This window comes from Phallusia mammillata, chromosome 6 (assembly GCF_965637545.1).
Source record: "Phallusia mammillata chromosome 6, kaPhaMamm4.hap1.1, whole genome shotgun sequence".
NCBI lineage: Eukaryota > Metazoa > Chordata > Ascidiacea > Phlebobranchia > Ascidiidae > Phallusia > Phallusia mammillata.
Window position 1 is genome coordinate 14,920,348 of NC_137257.1, and position 19,170 is coordinate 14,939,517.

General features: G+C 36.4%; 2 protein-coding genes across 3 annotated transcripts; one reads left to right on the plus strand and one right to left on the minus strand.

The window, feature by feature from the left end:
* Positions 1–715: 715 nt before the first annotated feature.
* LOC145233992 (BTB/POZ domain-containing protein 16-like) lies at positions 716–8,746 on the plus strand. 2 transcript variants are annotated; one of them, XM_080098761.1, is made up of 15 exons: positions 717–914; positions 1,263–1,379; positions 2,240–2,343; positions 2,582–2,771; positions 2,899–3,002; positions 3,405–3,606; positions 3,963–4,078; positions 4,458–4,642; positions 5,067–5,180; positions 5,242–5,378; positions 5,537–5,628; positions 6,477–6,615; positions 7,006–7,129; positions 7,659–7,856; positions 8,538–8,746. In XM_080098761.1, the coding sequence occupies exons 1-15, from the start codon at positions 814–816 to the stop codon at positions 8,604–8,606; spliced, it is 1,992 nt and encodes a 663-aa protein (XP_079954887.1). In that variant the 5' UTR covers positions 717–813; the 3' UTR covers positions 8,607–8,746. The 2 variants fall into 2 exon arrangements, with proteins under 2 accessions (XP_079954888.1, XP_079954887.1); XM_080098762.1 differs by lacking the exon at positions 5,067–5,180 and having other exon boundaries at positions 716–914.
* Positions 8,747–11,420: 2,674 nt separating this feature from the next.
* On the minus strand, positions 11,421–19,146 carry LOC145234690 (uncharacterized). The gene is made up of 7 exons (XM_080099411.1): positions 19,025–19,146; positions 18,334–18,404; positions 17,196–17,376; positions 16,587–16,763; positions 15,576–15,721; positions 14,329–14,472; positions 11,421–13,926 (listed from the first exon to the last, which is right to left on the minus strand). The coding sequence occupies exons 1-7, from the start codon at positions 19,095–19,097 to the stop codon at positions 12,544–12,546; spliced, it is 2,175 nt and encodes a 724-aa protein (XP_079955537.1). The 5' UTR covers positions 19,098–19,146; the 3' UTR covers positions 11,421–12,543.
* Between the last annotated feature and the right edge of the window lie 24 nt (positions 19,147–19,170).

The following is a 19,170-nucleotide window of genomic DNA, read 5'->3' on the forward strand; positions in this document are numbered from 1 at the left end:
CTAACCGTCAACATTTTTTAAAGATTGCATACGTTTTATAAGCAGATTGCGTACAGATTGCGTAGATTGCGTAGATTGCGTATTTTAGAGGAGCCCGTTAGGTTGACCTAAGTTTCTTGTCCTACAGCAAAAATAAAAGGTCGCATTGTTTGCGTTTGTCAAATAGCTTCACTAGTGCATGGTTGAGTGGTTTCTACATTCTTATAACATAGAAACAAAACAAGAATTATCTCAAAAATGTGTATATTTTACAGTAAAATTCTATTAGCTTTTAAATTCCATTAAAATTATACTTAACTCAAAGAGATTATCTCTTTGGTAGACTTCATGCTTACACAAATTTATGTGACGTCATATTTCGAGATGTGGTTGAATGAATCGCGTGTCACCATTACCATGGGAATGTCCCAAGCCATTATGGAATTAGGCCACTTACAGCAATTAGATGCGGAATGTGCTCGATAGTGAGAAAATTGTAGGATAGAATGAAAAACGGAAAGAAAACAACAAATGCCCCCGTTGCCTAAATTCGTGAAGTTTGCATTTACGTTCAAACTGCAGACAGAAGCATTTTTTCATTCACGTCCTAGCCTTAAACTTTTTGTGCTGTCTGTTAAGACTTTTATATATTGTCCTACCGTAAAGTTGGTTCAACGAATTCTGCTTTAAAGTTTGTGCCAATTACGTTATGCCAAACACATTACTTCACAATTTGAGGTTGTAGTGTTTTATAGTTACAACAAGATTATATGATTTGTGTTTGTTTCAATTTTAGGGTTTGTGTGTATTTCTTTGTTTTGTTACATCACCATCATGACGGCAGTGGGAACCACTATATCATCCCTGCAGAGTTCCAAAGCATACACTCCAGCATGCTTGCCAAAACCACCAAAACGGATAATGGACTATACTGCGTAAGTGTCAATATTAAGTGTTTAAAAGAGGAAGACCAATTAGGTTTTGCATAAGTTTATACATTTATATAGTTTTACAAAATAGTGCCTGTAGGTGTAAATAAAAAGTAAGTCTTGGCCCTTGATCCATTTAGCTAAAATGATATTATTTTGGTTTTTCCATTAAATTTAAGCCTGTTTAACACATGCTGCAGATGGGTACATTTTTATCCAAAATGTAATGTATGTTGCGAATTGAATCACTGTAACAGGCACTTATTGTTTATTGCTATAGAAAATCTACGCATATGTCCAACTGGTTTATTGGAAGCATCTGGTTTAAAGTTTAACTTGATTTTCAATATACAGAAAGACATTGGTGGCACCATACAGTGCACTTCGTGGTGTTGTCGTGGATGCACAAGAACCTCATGAACCTACCTCAAGGACTAAAATTCGCATGTATTCAGTTGGTTCCACAAACAGGTAATTACCAACTAAACTCTCAACAAAGTTGGTCATAAAATTGTAGGTTTATTTCCCCCGTTAAAGAAAAAATACTCTATGATATGTTATCAGATAGTAAGCAGTTTCAATGGACATTAATATACTTGCGAGTATACTGTGCAGTAACATACAGTATCTTGCGATAGTATTTAGTACAGGGGTCTCAAACACGCGGCCCGCGGGCCGCATGCGGCCCTCTAAGGGTTTTTGTGCGGCCCGCGAACTGACTTAATTTTAGGTGTGTATCTGAAATACCCTGTCAGACCACCGAATACACAAACAATCATTCTTTATTAGTAATGGCTAGAAGTAAATGCAGTGTTTTAATAGTATGATCGACAAGGTCCATCCTGTTAAGAATCAGCAATTCCAATTGTTGTGTCATATTTTTCTATTGTTTCGTCATTGTATGCTATTGTTTCACGCATAGTAGCAAGGTACACAAGGTTCTTTCGCTTTTGCTACACTGTATATCTCTGTTTGTTATTTATAAAACTACAGATTTTTTTGTGTACAGTTTATAGGATAAATGCACAACATTTTTAAGCACACCATATTTTTGTTGTCATGTTATTACTCCAACAAAAATTCTGATGTGTGCGGCCCTTGACTGACTTAAAAAAATTTTTTTGGCCCTCAAACAAGTTTGAGTTTGTGACCCCTGATTTAGTATCACCCCAGCACAATAGTGATATAATATTTAATAAGTCAAAAATAGCTGAGCAACCTTTAGTAGTAAAGCTTAACAAAGTAAAAGGCACAATTGGTGGTTGATTTGTATACGTTAACATAACATGTTCACTATCTGCTAAATTTTTGGCTTCCCAACATCTTTCTAGATGGAGATCTCCTCACTCGCTGGGTGGTGATTTGCTTGGATCCTCACAAGCAGTGAAAGCTATAACATCAACTAAAAGTGGCACTGTAGTTCGAGCTAAAACAGGTGAAGGACTGTTTAAAAAAAAAACTTGGTGTTTGAAGATAACCTGACCCACAAGAGACCAATTTCAAGTGTTTCTCTGAAAAAAAATGTAGTTTTAAAAGTTTTTATTATGCTGAAATTTATGCAAACTATGGCACAAAATTGTAAATACTTTAAGGAATTGTCTAGGTCCAGCATAAACAAATATAAATTTACCTTGTAAATTATTTAGTACTTCAACCTCGACAATGATTTTCAGCTGAGAGTGCAGCAATATCCATTTCCAGAGAAAGTGATTTCCTGGGCAGTGCATGGGGGAGATCCCCTCTCGCATCTAGACCTTTCACTTCAGCGTCCCAGGAAAGAGTGTCACATGCCATAACATTTCCAATGATGCAGCAAAAACGAGAGCTAAGTCCTCCAGCGACTGCAATGTCTCTTCAAACTAGGTAATTATTTATTTTGACCTTTTTTCAGTGATACTTTTATGTTTTTCACTGGTACAAAGCACAACAATTTCAAAATTACGAACAAGAAAAATTCACATTGTATGTAATAAGTTAATTTGTATTGCAGAACCCCTTATGCATCTTCAGCAAGAACTTCCAGAACTCGGTTCAAGGAGCCAGCAAAAGTTTTAGAAATGTTCGCACGACTTGCTAATCAAGAATATGAACCAGGTTTGCATTTGATTAAATGTGATACAAATTTGGTTAAATTTACTGAAAGTGTTTAACCTAAACAGGCAGCATGGTCATCAATGATCATTGTTTATGTAACTTCCTTACATAGAAATCAGTTGATGAATATCGTGGAAAATATATATTTTGCTGAACTAGCATCTTTAGTTCCCTGGAAAATATTTTCTATTCTTAGTTGGTTAAATTTATGCTGACATATTTTGTTACTTTGTTGTCACAAAAAATGTGCTTGTTTAAGTAAATGCAACCATAAAGGTATTTTAGACAATGTATAATAAGGGTATAAACTTTTTGCTTGAAAATTGTTACAGCTGAAGTATATTGATATTGCATCTTTTAGAGATGATTTTTTTTACAATAATGGAACTAATACCATTTCAGATGTGAGATTGCACTGTCTTGGACAAGTTTGGCAACTTCACAGAGCTTTTATGGTAAAATCCAAAGTGCTGCATAAACTTTTGCAACATGCCTTGTCTGAATCAAGCAAGCGAGTTTACAATGATGCAGTTGCACAGAAAGTGGATTCTTTTATTTCAAAAAGCGATATTTACACCAATGAGTATAAGGAGGTGTCTCGCAGGTAAATAACATTGCAAAACTTAAAAATAGGTTGACCTTATTTTATTTTTTTAATGTTTTTTTAGCCTCATGATAATATATGCTTGCCATATTTCTTTTGAATTATTTTTAAATACTCATGATGATATGTGTTTTCCAGATTTTTCTATAGCCTTATAATAATATATGTTTTCCATATTTCTTATTTTTTGGATCCTTGTAATGAAGTGTATTTTAAAATGCAATACAAGTGTTTGAACTTTACAAGCAAGGATTTGTTTGCTGTCAAAATTGTACTATTGTTTTTGCTCTAAAACAAGTTTTGGTTAAATTTTAGACTTCTGCATAGATCTAAATTATAGTTTTGCTTTTGTTAAGACTGACTTCTCGAGATGCTGAGGATATTCGTCTAAAAACCAAAGGAAAAGGAACTGTTACCCATCCAGTGGTTGATGTGTTGCTTCACGTAAGCGATCCATGGATAACCAAACATTGTAAGTAAACATTATTATGAAGAAGGGTGAGCGAGTAATAGTTTTTCATTATTTATGCTTGGCATAAAGAATGCTTTGATTCATATGTTGGTACCCCAATTCTATTGAGCATAATTTTATGTTCAGTAATAAGTTGTGCTGCAATATTTAAAAGACCAATCTCCAAACAGTAATAATGTCTTCAAACAGTCATTGGCTAATTGTTTGTGTTTTTTTTTGTTCATATGATTGTTTTTTCAACAGTGCATATTTTGTGTTGCCTAATATGGTCAATATTTTGTTATTTTCAATGCCACCCTATTTTTTTTAACAAGATGTAAATAAATATTTACACATCAGTAATTTAGTAATAATATTTATGTTTATTTCTGTATTTTAGCCTTGGCAATTTCGCTGGGTCATTTATACTTGGGAGAAACTGTTGTAGCAACTGGTGATGCTGTTGAGGTCTTAGCAACTGCTTGTAACTTGGAATTCGATGCACTTGTTGAATCTTGCTGTAATGTGATGATTACCAACCTATGCTCTGATACAGTCTGTGTATATCTGCAAGCTGCAGTAAGGGTAAGGATTTAAAATAAAAAAAACATACTATAACTTCCATAAATGTTGGTCTTAAACCAATGCTATTTACAGTGTAAGTTGTATTTTCAATTATAAGTCATTTTTTTTAAACATAAAACTAGATATTGTTGTAAACTAACATGCATTAGATACAGACAATTCCAGCTGTGGATAATGGTATTCAACTACAGCTTTTAGTACACTTAAATCGGTCTTTTTTGTTATGTAATGTAATATACATAAACATTGCTTTCGCTGATATAATGACAGCCTCAGTTCTTATTCAAATAGAATTTAGGTTAAACTTTTTTTAGGTTAGAAAACCATATTTAACTATTGTGTTTTATTTAAAGTCCCAAATTGGTTCAGGTGTGTAATATACATTTTTTTAATGTTGTTTAACAAAAATCTGGTTTAAATCTAGTACGAGCAAGCCACTGTAATATCAGCATGTGAGCGATGGCTTGAACTGAATCTTGTGTCCCAGTTGTCGTGCACTGTTTACTTAAAAGATGTTCCAACTGAAACTTTAGACAAGGTATAAATTTGCTAACTATGCTTGTGGTATCATGTTTGAACAAACGCTGTCTCACAAACAGATATTGAAGTCCTCACGGATATTTACTTTCAATGAATATGCACTTTACAAAACTCTCTGCTATTGGTTGTACATGCAACTTCATCCAGGCTTGCAGTTCATGCCTTCTCAAGCTACTGTGATGACTTACTTTAGCAGGTATAGCCATTTTTGCTGTGTGTTTGTTTTGTATTTATGCTGGTTGGTCATATATACATTTTAGATTAAAATCGGGCCAGAAATCGAACTACTGCAATAAGTTTGGGAACTTAGGTGGTAATCCTGCCTAAACATGTTTTTGTTTGTTTTGGTTATAGCATGACACGAACATGTTCATTTTTGGAAAGGGAAGAAGGCATTCCATACAGCACAGCATTTGGTTGCCTGCGACTGCATGGAATAACTGACAGTATGTTCATAATAGGCCTCCCATGTTCATACTCATTTAGGGTCTCCTCGACTGGTCCCATCAACGTCCCTCTCCATTACGTGTTTTTAATGTTAGTGTAGTTTCTGTGCGTTTAGGCATGATGTACCAGTTGTTGCCGACACTATTGTGCTCAGCAATGCTTACATTAGCAATTTCTTGACTGTTGTAGTGCAATTGTGTTGCTATGATTTATTTTACTCTGTAAGATAAACTCAGTGCAATGCTCTGTCTGAAATGTTGGAAGTTTAGTAACATTGCAACTAAGTATTCATGTTTTTTTTTTAATTCAAACCAAAAACATCTCTAACTGTCTTACCCATTACAAAGATAAGTATATGTTATTTAGTAACAATCAAACATTCTAAATCTTGTTATTTTAAACTAGTTACAGTTATGAGTATTGATCTCCACAGTATTGATCTGTGGGTTTGCCTTATACAGCGTCAAACGAACAAAAAAATATTTAATTTTTTTAAATCCAATAAAATGGACAATTGTGGGCAATTAATCTTAACAAAAGCTATTGATTTAATGAGATTTTATGTCTGTTTAGAAAACAAATGGGCTCAATAAATGGGACTCATTAGTTGGTGTATATCATATTGAGTTTCACCACAATCATTATGATAACACAAAGGCTCTGTTGTGTCATTTACACCCAAGCCAAGTTGCTTTTGTAGAGATTGTGATGGTCAACAAGAAAAATATGCTCTTTGTATAATTGGTTTAGCAACTGATAAACATGTACATTATTATTCCATGAGATTTTGATTGTGTTATTTTTATCTCTTTGTGCATTTTTGTAATTAGTTAATTTTGTGTTTCAGCAAAACAACTTCAAGATGTTATGTACATGAATATTATTCCTCAATCATGGCTGCTTCGAGTGTTCAGTCATCACTATCATGCACTTCAGGGGGGTGGGGATATGTCCTTTCTGCTCAATTTCTCGCTAGGTGCCAGTCGGTAAGATGGCAAGCCATATACCTAGTGGTGGGATTCAGCCGGTTTGCCCCAGTTCTATAGAACTGTCTCATGAAATTTTATGAGATCAGCGAACCGGTTAGCGTTACTGGTTAGTGTCTATGGACTTTTTGTAACAGAGTCGGCTGAAAAATTTGACCTTTGTGATAGAACTGACTGACAAAAAATTTTAATCCCACCACTGCATATATATACCTATTTTTTCTGTTTATTATTGGTTTAATTGAAATTCATAAATTTAAAAACACATTTTACTTTTGATCCACACCAAGGAGATCATGTTACTATGAAGGTTATTTTCTCCATAAAATGGAATATACAAGTAACCAAAATATTAGGATTGATTATAACTGACTTTATTTTGACTTGTAGGTTTGGATTTATATTAGAAAAGGAACCTGGTTATCATTCTGAAATCTTGTCACTTCACGGTTTTCATTTTGAGGCAAAGGCACAACGCCATGGAAGTGGAAATTCATACACTATATATTTACAGGTAAAACATAAGTAGATTAGTTTATATGCTGTTGGTAATGCAAACAGAGCAAGATCAACTATTTTTCAACTCTACAAGTTTTGGGATAAGTTCACGAAAAGTTGTTTGCATCTGGACATGGGTAACATTTGTCATTGAAGTTCAACAAACCATTGGGGGGTTTGGATTCATTGTTTCACTTTTCATAGCACAGGCATGGTAAAAGGCATGGATGGTTGGATAGTAAAATCAGTTCTGAAGCGCAAAAAATGAGCATTGATGTAAAACATGCCCTAAAGTAGAACTTCTCAACCAGGGTTAAAATTATCCCCAAGGGATCAAATTAACATGGTTTTGACTTGGATAAATTTGAGCAACAATCGGTTTTAGTTGTGGGATTAGTGTGTCAAAAAATCTAATTTTATCTTCAAAATCTGTGTGTAAAAAAAACAAGAGAAAGGGGTAAACTTCCCTAAGGAGCACAAACACAGTGCACTTACCCCATTGGGTGCAGGGTTGGAAACCAAACAATTTAATATTTACTATTCAGCGACTTCGCCCAACCGACCCTTCGCTCTCATTTCGAGCTTGCGAAAGAGCCACCTTTTCGATGCGACGAGACCGTCTGGTTCGTTATCAACTCACAATCCAACATCCGTCATTAGCTGATGACGCTCTGTGGAGAATTGAAACGAGTGGAGTTCTTGAACAGCGGTTTGGCCTGGATCAGAAAACTGCTCGTAGTCAGGTGGGATTACTAATAACACTCATTTGTCGTCTGACCTAAAATCCAGCTACAAGTAATTAAAAGCTAAAAAGCCCATGAGATGCGATGTTATTGTTTTTAGGTGACGTTTTGAAACATTTTTTGGGTCCTATAATCAGGGATTTGAACCGCTTGTCACATGGGTTCGAGTTCGGTTCGGGTTCACTATTTTTTTGTTTTTATGAGTTTGAGTTCGGTTAGGGTTTAAAAAACTAATAGGCTAGCTAGCCTATGTTCGGGTTTTGTTCCGGTTCGGGGAAATTATCCGGTCCGAACCGGTTAGGGGTTTTCAAACCGGTTTAAATCCCATTTCGTACATTTTGATTCCATCCATAATCTAAATGGCCAAAACAAACTCAAAAAATATTTTGACAGTGCACTAAGCGACACCTTGTATTGCGTAATTTTAAACACGCCCGACAGCCGTTTTTCACATACTTTTTATTACGTTGTTCTGAAGCCTATCTGTTTTGTGCGGGCGACTGGATTTTTACCGGTTTAGGTTTATCGCCAAACATTTTTTTTTTGCTTGTCGAATATCGATAAAAATGAACTGCAATGGACGCCTTCTAGAAAACATATGCAGGCCCAACTGATGCACATTTCGTATTTTCCTTTGATTTGTGGAAAGGATTTTGTAACGACATTGCGTTATTGTTTCAGGTCCTTCGTGTGATTGATGTCCGTCCACCAATCTACATCTCATTCTGCCTATTTTTCCCGCCATCCTAAGCACTTCTAAATTATGCTCTATTGCCGTTTCATCATGACATTACAGTTTTGCCGATGAGATTTTACAATTACACATTCTGTTGCACTTGCCCGATTTTTGTTTGTGGTTTGAATAAAATGATTGTGGAAAACTTGTTTCGTTGTTTTAAGTTAGTTTGTGATAACTTATAAAATATTCAAGTCCAAATTGTTATTTCTTGTGGAATATAGTAGAGATGACTCATTCTTTTTTATTTCCAAACAATGTTTTTAGCATTTCAGTTGAAGCATAAAAGTTTATTGTTTGGCATAAATAATGCAAGACTTCAAAAAGGACGTTGAAAATTGTTGCCAAGTGTGACATATCCAGTTTCCACTGTTATGATCGAGTCCTACGTATTTTTTGTCTCTTTTTAGAGGGTAGTTGTTTCTGTTTAAATTTGGGTTCGGGGTTAAATAGCCTACCCCTATCTCCCCAACCTCTTCAAATTAAACGAAAAAACGTTGGGTAAAATTAAAGCTTTTTAACATTAAAAAAAAATATTTACATGTTTTTTTGCACAATTAAAATAAAACTTTGGTTTAACGCCAATGGCCAAACTTGATCCGACAATAATGTACAGTACATTCATAAAAAGACCCACCCAAAATGGCATGTCCAAATGTTGACTCTTGCATTTTCAATTTACTTCCCTGTCCTTGATGTAATGGATAAATTCACTGCGTGCTCACTTTTTCCTATTGATTCCTGCGATTAGATGGGATGCATTGAATTTCGGGATCGATGGGTTTGTGGCAAACCACGCAAGTGCCAGAACGTATCGAATGCTTGGTGTCATTGGAACAAAGCACCCTCGATCTACCACCATGTGAATTGATACGCCAGGTCGACTTACATCAAACGCGTTTAAACACGATTACACAAGAAAGATGACACGGTAATTGTCTCTGGATTTTTTAATGAAATGTATGTTCCGTCAAAATGATCGTTGTAATATGAACTGGGATTGGCTTCAATAAGATACTGATGGCTTTGTAACGTAATGCAAACGAATTTTTTTCAAAAGAATTGTTTTCATACTTTACATTGAAGGTAGACATTTATCACGGCTGTAATGACTACCTGTACAGTTTAATGTCAAGTTAATAAATTAGTTGCATTGTTTACGTTTTAATACTCTTTTCACCACATCACAAAAGCGTTTCAGCATGCATTTTGCACGTTTATGCGCAAAATGCTTCTCGCTTTAGAAAATTCGTGGCAGGGTGCAATTTAGCAGTTACTTTTCCGTTTTTTGTGTACATCTAAATTTATACAATACACTATTTATGAAACTATTTATTCAATGAATAAAAGAAAACTATTCAATGAACAAAAAAAGAAACTTTTTACTGAATAAAAATGGTTAGTGTAACAGGCGTATATATTTTTTTATTTAAACAAGGGAAAGTGATTGACCTTTCATTCCCGAAAAAAATGAAACGAATGACATCAAATTTTTGGTCTTAAAATAAACACACTAAAGTAAAACGTCCCAGTTTCCGCAAAACCATAAATAATTAGATATATGGTCCGAAACAACTTTGAACAAAAACAAATAAATAACAATTAAAAAGCCTTGTCATCAGAAAATCCATTTTTAAACCTGTTTACGGGAAAGGTAATCCAACATCCTTCATTCACGGTGGTTGATTTCCTAGTGACATCATACGGAAAGAAATTCAAGCTGCGTAAAGTAACGTGATTCAGAAATGACGTGAACCCAATGCTGTTACAAAAATACAAAATTTACCAACGGTGGAGTGACTAATTGTAATGCAGATTATAAATTTATACTTAGCATGTAAAAACTAACCGGAATATAAGAAAACTATAGCGAATGGTTTATCTGGCCTCAAATCATGATGTATAGATGAAACAATGAGACTATATTTCAAAACCACACGTGAATTTTGCTTTACTTTGATTAAAGGATGTTTGCATGTTGTAAAAAGTGTATAAATGAGGTCATGGTATTGTGAAGCAACCTACCTTTGGAAACAAGGATTTACCCAAACTATAACATAGAATAAAAAGCCATTGTTAAAATTTCTCTTGCTGAGTGGACAATTACTTTCTTTCCAAGTCAACATTTGTTACCTTAATTACCAGTTATTTTGACCGTACATACGCAGAACAGATGCGGCAGTAATTCATTGATAATAATTTACGCTTGTGTCAAGGTGCTGACTCAACAACTTTAAGACACGTTAGTAAGAATAGGCCTTATTTTGTTTGGCGACCGAAAATAACACCACAAAAAAGTGTATGGTCACCTACTGCACACAACCTGCACATCAAGCGTCACATTATCACGTGATGTAATATGATCTCTGTGCGACTGCATCAGCAACCAAAACTGGGATATTCGATTTCCCTCGCTAACGTGTTCGCAACAATCAAACCGGCGCTCCGATTCGGTGCGTCTACTCTTATTGCACCAAGTCAAGCAGTGGCACGGGACATGTTGAGTTTAAATGTTATTGACGCAATGGTGTTGAATTTCATCCTGTAGCCCTGCTGCCGAGCGAAGGCTCTACTTGAAATTTGACCCTGCGAAACGAGAAACTCGAAGCAAGACCCGGGTAGGTTCAAAACAATCTGGTTTGCAGTTTTTAACAAAACCAATGCGGCTAAATTGTGAAATTGTTTAGATAGCCTCTTCATGTGAAATGGTTACGCAACAAGGCTTAGTTCAACGTAACACTAAATATTTAAAAGACTCAAACACCAATAACAAATGGGACACCGTGGAGGGAATTTATTCCAGACAAACCTGGATTGAATGTCATTAAATAAACTATAACCGTACATGGTTTGCGTTTTTCCCACCAAAAAATCCATGTTACCAGTGATTTAAGTGGATAATATTACGCTTTAAATTTATTTTGCGACGTACATTGAAAAAATCCACTCAAACGATCAATGGGTAAATAATACCGTCAAAACTTTAAGAAACAACTTGGATTTTAAAAAATATTCAAATAAATCACATCCAAAAGAGAATAGTATAGCAGCTTTACGCGGTTATGGCGTTATTGTATTTTAAGGGAATCGTTGTCAATATGTAAAATTAAATCACAGTACGCCAGGCCCATTGAAGGCGCCATACCGAATATGTAAAATTAATTCATAGTGACATTGCGTTCAAAAAAGCAACATTTCATCGATGTGATTTAGTGCGATATTTTCATCTTATATCGCACATGAATCACCACCCGATACGTTACAAAACAAATTATTGTGCCCAGTCGGTGTTTCAGTAAACCATAGAGAAAATTCTCTTCAAATGACCGAAATTATGGGTAAGTCAAGAAGTATATCGGACACGGGGATACGAGCACCAGCCTATCGAGTTACTGGTGTGCACTTGTTGGAACTGAAGAGTCAAGCTTATGCTGTACACTAAACTGCACAGCACAAAGATCTTGATGAGATCAGGCAAAACAGTTGCGTGTTTCAGTGTGTAAGACGATACCCTAGATTTTTGGGGTTCTGGCGTCATTGCGAACAAAGAAGCAGTGTAAATATTTTGCAGCAAGTCTCGAATCGCCAAATTCTTGTTTCGAGACGATTCCATTTTTAAGAGGCAGCGGATACGATGTACTGCATAATGAAAAACGCACGAAATGCTTTAAACAATAGCGGCTGCGTTTATACCAAAAACTATACCATAGCATTAAAAAAAGTACAAAAAAGTTGGCTAATGGAACATACTGCGTGCATTTTAAGGAAGAGCCTGAACAACTTATACATTTTGCTACCAGAAAGGGATACATATGACATTTCAACACGACAAAAGGGTGCAATACAAAACGCTGAGACGTTTATCAAAATGCACAAGACATTTTTTACATGTTTTAGCACACAAAAATGATCTTCGGAAAAAAATAGGGAGCTAGCAGTAAACAAATTTATTCATGTCGACAGTTTGGCCTTCTTGTATGGTTGATCTTCGCAACTGTCGTTTATTTCATCGTTTGTCTCCTTGGTCTGGGAACAATATGAACTCGCGCTAGAAAATGATGAAGACCGTTTGGATTTGCAAGACAAATCCATGACAGAGCAAGACTGTTCTGAAACCAAGTCGTTTTTTACCGAATTCGTATCTTCCTCTTGATCGTTCTTGATAATTGTTTTAACGCTCCCAGATTCTTTTGTTTTGTCATCATTCTGTTGCTCTTTTACAGGAAACTGCGGAATAGGAATCGGTATAGGAACTGGAATAGGAAAGGGAACCAGTAACATCGGATATGGCAGTGATGAAACATTGTTTTTTTGTCCAGTTTCATGTTTTTTGGTCTCAAGTTTTACACTTTTTTGAGTGACAACATTGCTCTGTGAGGCACTGCTGTCATTTTTCTGTGGCACACTATTAGAGCAGGCAAAATTTAGTGGCGTACTTATCGACGAAATGTTAGAAGCTGGCGTTGTGCTGTTGCTACTGGTCAACTGTCGATTGCCTAGTTGTGATTTTATAACTGTTGCTGGCACAGAAAGATCGTTCTTGTTTGAGCTAGCTGCCAGCATGCCAAGAATAAAACTGCTAGCATCAAAATTGTCTACATTGGGAGGTCGGTCTGGAACATTAGGAAAAATTCCATTTTGGAGATTTGTGCCGGGTGGAAAACGGGAATTCAAGTTGGGCAGTATGTTCGCGCTGTTACCGCATGATAAGACACCAGCGCTTGCCAAGTTCTGCATAATATGCATGTTTGGAAAGCCGGGAGGAACAAAATTATTTGTTAGCAACGGAAAATTCATCGGGTTTATTCCAACTCCTTTAACTGGACAATCAAGGAGTCCAGACGGTGGGGTCGCCGAAGTGTCCATTCGGCTTTGTTCCGGTGTCCATTGTGGATAAAACGGACCTTCATTTTTACCATTGACCGGTGTTTTGTTTCCCATTAAATACGCATTTTTGCCAAGCTGATAACCTGACTTTTCCTTTGAGGGGCGAGGACTGTTAACGATTCGTCGTCCAGATGAAACATCCACGGCGTGTCTTTTCGTTGCCAAACGTTCCGAGTGGAGACCTTTACCCCGTGACTGCGACTTCTCACTATCACGCGTCTTAGTGGACTTGGCTTTCATATTGGAGGAAACAGAGTTCTTTGAACTGGGCCCGCTTTTCACTGCAAACGTCTCACCGTAGCTTCTGCTGTCCTCCGTTGATTCAGAAGACGGACTAGTGCGCATCCTCAAATCCATCAGATCCGCACTCGGGTTGCGTTTCTTACCAGCCGGGTTGTCATCACGTGGGGACTGGTTTTGTGGCGTTGATCGGTCGTTTTTGTTTTTCTGCTTGACAAAGCATTTAGGATAAGAAATAAGGAGATTTCAGGGGGAAGTTTAAATCGTCACAATACTAACATTTTACGAAATTTTTTGAACGCGATGACAATAACACCTTTATCCGTTTCGAACACACAAATTACCCATTTCGAGGCTCTAGTAAACAACATGCAGAGGGCTTTACGGACAAATACATCAACGATCGAACCAACCCATTTAGCAAGCAAAACCGAATTTTGACCAATGAGTTAGGCAAGTTGAAAAAAAAACGAACCGCCACAATTGCGCTCTATTAGGATTAAAATTTGAAACTAATACATCTACGCACAAAATTAATTATTGCAACACAATGATATATTGTGAATTTCAGATATGATTTGCTGCGCAATAAACTTATATTTAACTTACGTCGGTGTTGTTAATTTCTGAACAGAACACAGCCATTTTGTAGTTTTCCAGACACTCTGCGGAGCAAAATTGAAGCCTCCCGTCACTTTGAGAGTTCTCCAAATATTCGCGAACTTGGCGAACTTGCTTGCACCAATCACACACCTGGACAACAATACGCGACTTCATATACCAACTCCGCATACGTAAAAGTACCTTTTGAGAAAATCGTGTTTGGCTTAACTGTTTTTTTCCCAGAGGTCTCCAGGCCCCGAGGAACTTTATTCCCTTTGATGAATTAGCAATCTATATTTTTGCTTGTGGTTTGTAAAAACTGTGTTCATTTCTAGGAGATTGAAATGCATGTTAATTGGTACTTGTTTATTTGAATTTGTGGTATGTTGGGAAGGAATGAAAATGTTTTAAATCGTTAAGTGAGGAATTGGCAAAAAAAGTTTGGGAACCACTGCCTGCTTAAGTAGGAGTGGGCAATTTTGAGTCAAACCTGAAGTACTGACTGTTTTAGACATACAGCTATTATTAAAACTAGGTGCGAAAAAAATGATCATCGTCTGATAGTGAGAAATAGTTCAAACGTAGTTAAGCTGACACCGCACAAATTATTCAACACTTTCTCCGTAACTTGTGCGAATTTAGTCATACATACAAATTCTCAGACACCAGAATCTGAAACGTTTCAGTTTGGAGCAAAACACACCGTTACTGTTACATTGCTACGTCATGTTTGTGTCATAATAGCCGAACATCAAATTTAGGATCCGGTTTTTACATATTCGTTGGCTCATATATTCAAGTGTATTGTCTTATGCAATCCAATACAATAACACAATTTTCAAGCCTTCAACAGCTAAACACCAACAGCTCCCAAACGAGGTGGATCGAAAAACAATTTCCGGGGATCGTCAAAATCTTAATCTACAATCTATTCTGAAGTATTTTTTCAATCTGTTTGTGCAAAGAGGCCCTACAGAATAAGTGTAAATTTAAGTAGTTTGCTCACAATCCTGATATTTCTATTCTTGTATTTGATGTCAGTATCACCGAGCAGATGAGATATAGCTTTTCAGCATGTTAACAAACTGAAGTGCCGTTAGATGACTTTACTAACCAATACGAACAACGTCTTGTCACCAGCCGCACTGATAAGACCATGTAGGTCCAAATAGTGCAAACTGTCTGCAGTTTACTTATGGTTGTAAAAAATAAACAAACAGTTTGAGAACCACTGGTTATATTATGTATCTTACCCGTGTTCGTTTAAACTTGGCTCGCCGGCAAGCTGCAAAACACTTCTCGCTGCAGAAAGTTTTGCTTTCTTCGTTTTCCTGCAGGGTCAGTGCTGATCTTCCCGGTTTTCGACACCAAGAACATAAAATCTCGTCCTCATACGCCCCTGTAAAGTATACGTTCTTATGTTACCATTCTTAGAGACTGCGCAAGTTTGCTGATGATACTAAAGAGAAAGAGTTGATATTTGAGATGTTAAACTTTTCCGGGAGTTTCACGGGTTATACGCAGACGTACGCAGATTAACGTCGCAACAAAAGTCTAGCAACCAAGCAGGTAAAGGTAAAAACATATTGTTTTGTAATATGTTTTGTTTTGTAACGTGTATTGTTATGTGTTTACTACGTCGCTGTAGCCAAAAACTGTGCAATACAGTTACATACATCATTTGTTAAGTTTGAAGAACGTTCATATTCAGATATTACATGTATAAGTTGCAAATGCCCTATATCGGTGCGGGTAAAAATTTCGACATGCGGGTGGCGTGACGAGCTGCCAGTGAAATCTAATAGCCCGTCTCCCATGACGAAACTTGACACGGCTATTTTGAGTAAAACGCATTGCTGGTGCAACAAGCCAGCCTGTACCACCAACAGAATCTTTTTCAAGACCTAAAATGCACAATAAAACCTACACTAAGTGTTATGCACCTGTTTTGTTTGTTTAACTTTAATGATTATTCAGCTGGAATTGAAACCAGCGCTTCTGAACCCAATGAACGCGGACCTTCATAACAAGATTTTGTGATGCCATGAATGCGCGAAAGACTTGAGTGACATCACGATTACCTCATGGCAAACTCTATTAATTTACATTTTATATAGTCTGCAAACTGTTGCGCTGAGTCAATACAGTTTTAGAATTGAGAAACACTATATAGAGTGAAAGCCGTGTTCGTTCAAGCAGGTAAAATTGTCCGTATAAAGCATTTTAGTGCACAAACTGTTCTTGGTAGTTTTTCCTATTCATACCTTGTATTGGAGATGAAGTTGAATTCGTGGAAAGCAAGGACTCGTTGCTCGTATGTTGATTGGAAGCAAACGCCATACTTTTCATGAGACGTTTTGATGTAGCGGTGTCCATCATCTTGGCCAGAGCTGCAACCTGAGTTCGGCGGTCGAATCTTTTCCGCCGGTCGGCTTGTTTTTCTGTTGTACAAGTCATTTTTCAAAAAAGTTGAAAATATTGCGTTAAAAACATGAATAGGGGTGAAAAATGTCAAAAAACCAACACTCAAAACAGTTTTTTATTAGAAATTTATATTTGCAAATGTATTTTCGATGCCAAAAACTAGAACATTTTATCTGATGTTAGTACAGAAAATCACATTTGCAGACAGATTCAGATGGTTTTTAGATGCGTACTGTGCCTTACTTTTCGTTTGTTTTTTGTGAAGTTGTACGGTCTTTTAATTAGGGATTTTTATCCGTTTTCAGAACATTTCAGTTTTTAAAAACACTCTTTTGTCGGCAAATTTTTGGACTAAACTTTCATTTGATACATTTCAACTGTCTGTTAAAAAGTAATATATTTCAGTGTCATACAATGTTATTGGATTTGAAAGACTTCTTTACACTTACGAGTACTTTCTCGGCGGTGTTCGTGGTTTGTCGGTGATAAGCTGTCTTCCTCTGAACCATGATTGGATCCATTATGGCTTGTATTCATAGAACTTGAACCGTAGCGGTTAAGTTCCGCTTCTGCCACGTGCTCGTACCCATAAAGACCGAGTAGTTCATTCATTGTGGTTTGCGCAAAACTCTGCAAAACAGTACGCAAAAAATTAAAGCGCATTTGTTACTGACAGTATAAAGCAGTGGTTCTCAAACTGTGCGTCGCGACGCCCTGGTGCGTCGTTTCAATTTTCGAAGGGCGTCGCAAAAAAGTTTTGTTTCGTGGCTTTTTGTTGTTGTATCAATAAACCCAACTTTAATAATAAGTTTCCTCATTAACTTTTATTTGCTGGTGCGTCGCAAGTCCAGAAAAACTTGTCCAGGGGCGTCGCAACAAAAAAAGTTTGAGAACCACTGGTATAAAGTATAAATCAACGGTCAATTCAGTTTTTTGCGCCAGCATGGAACTTAAACTACGACTCTTAGCCCAGCCATAACATGTATTAACACTTCTCTTTCGTAAAAGCCAAAATCTAATTGACGTTTGAGTTTCAAATTCAGGATGTTAAATTGAAATTCTATCGGCCTCTTTCCTGTCTATCACATTTCAATAAATGTGCCCAACATCCCTAAATGAGTTTTTACATTGTGTGCGCGTGTTTAGATTACATTAGGATTGTCAAACAGCACAACGTTATTTAACCTGCTGCAATTCAATCTATCAGGTTTAACAAATTTTAACTTTTTATTGAGAGTGAATATTTGAAACATTGATCTCCCATTGCTCTTGTCGCACTTGGTAAACAAAAACTGCCGCGAGATGAAATAGACATTGTAGCAATATGTTGCGTTTTAAAGCTAGTTAAAAACGCAATTTTCGTAACGACAATACTTTGTCTTTATGGCAATTGGAAACAGCTGAATTATTGTGGTTCTTTCGGCCTTGCTATTCCGCTTGGTGTGGTATACATTAATTAAGTTATGCTGTGATAAAATATCTTTTGTATATCACCTGTTACAAAATAAGCTGCGTGTGTATTACCAATATTTTGTTTTCCGAACTGGAAGTCAACTGGAAACATGCGGTTAACATCAATCATTTTACCTTCATTTCGTTTTCTTCTTTTGGTTCTTGCTTGACATCAATCATAGAAACAGAGTCTGCAGGTTCCACGTCTGTAAAACAAAACCGCTGTATAAGTTTCAAGGCAATCAGTAAGCATTATCTTCATGTCGCATAACATTCTCTGTTGCATTTATGATATTTTTGGCTTGAAGTAAAATCGTGGAAAGCAGGTTTGTTATAGCAAATGGACTTGATTGAGTCTTCTAACGAAATGAATGACGTGACTTGAGAGCTTGGTTTTGTCACTGAAATTCTGAATAACATCGTCGGTCTGGTAGAATAAATTCGACCCTCGACTAATCTGGTCATGCACATAAACTCCTTGACCTGATCATTAATGACAATACAACCATATATAGCGTACATATCGTTCGACAATCAATATAATATTGATTGACTTTGACAACTTAAACGTTTGCCCGGACAGACAATAAGCTGTTCATTCGGTAAATCAAATATAACTTTAAACCACCCAACTAAAGTCGGTTTGATTGACTTATCATCAAGACATTTAACAAACGTTTCTATGGTTAATATGCCCAATCTAACTTGGTTTATACCACAGCACTCTCTGTTGACACAAAACTGAGTTATAAAAGCAACATTCGGAATTACTAAAATGTGAAATTGAACAAATACCGAATCGCGCTTTTCGATTACAAAAACTTACCAGAGTTACATATGCCTTCTGATTTTTGCAGCGGGCTGTCGGCTGTTGAAACTTTATGTACTTCTACCGACATTTTCGATACAAACACAGTTTACTGACAACGATTGCTTCTACGCATAGAGTAAAATTTGTCCAAGATTATTGGG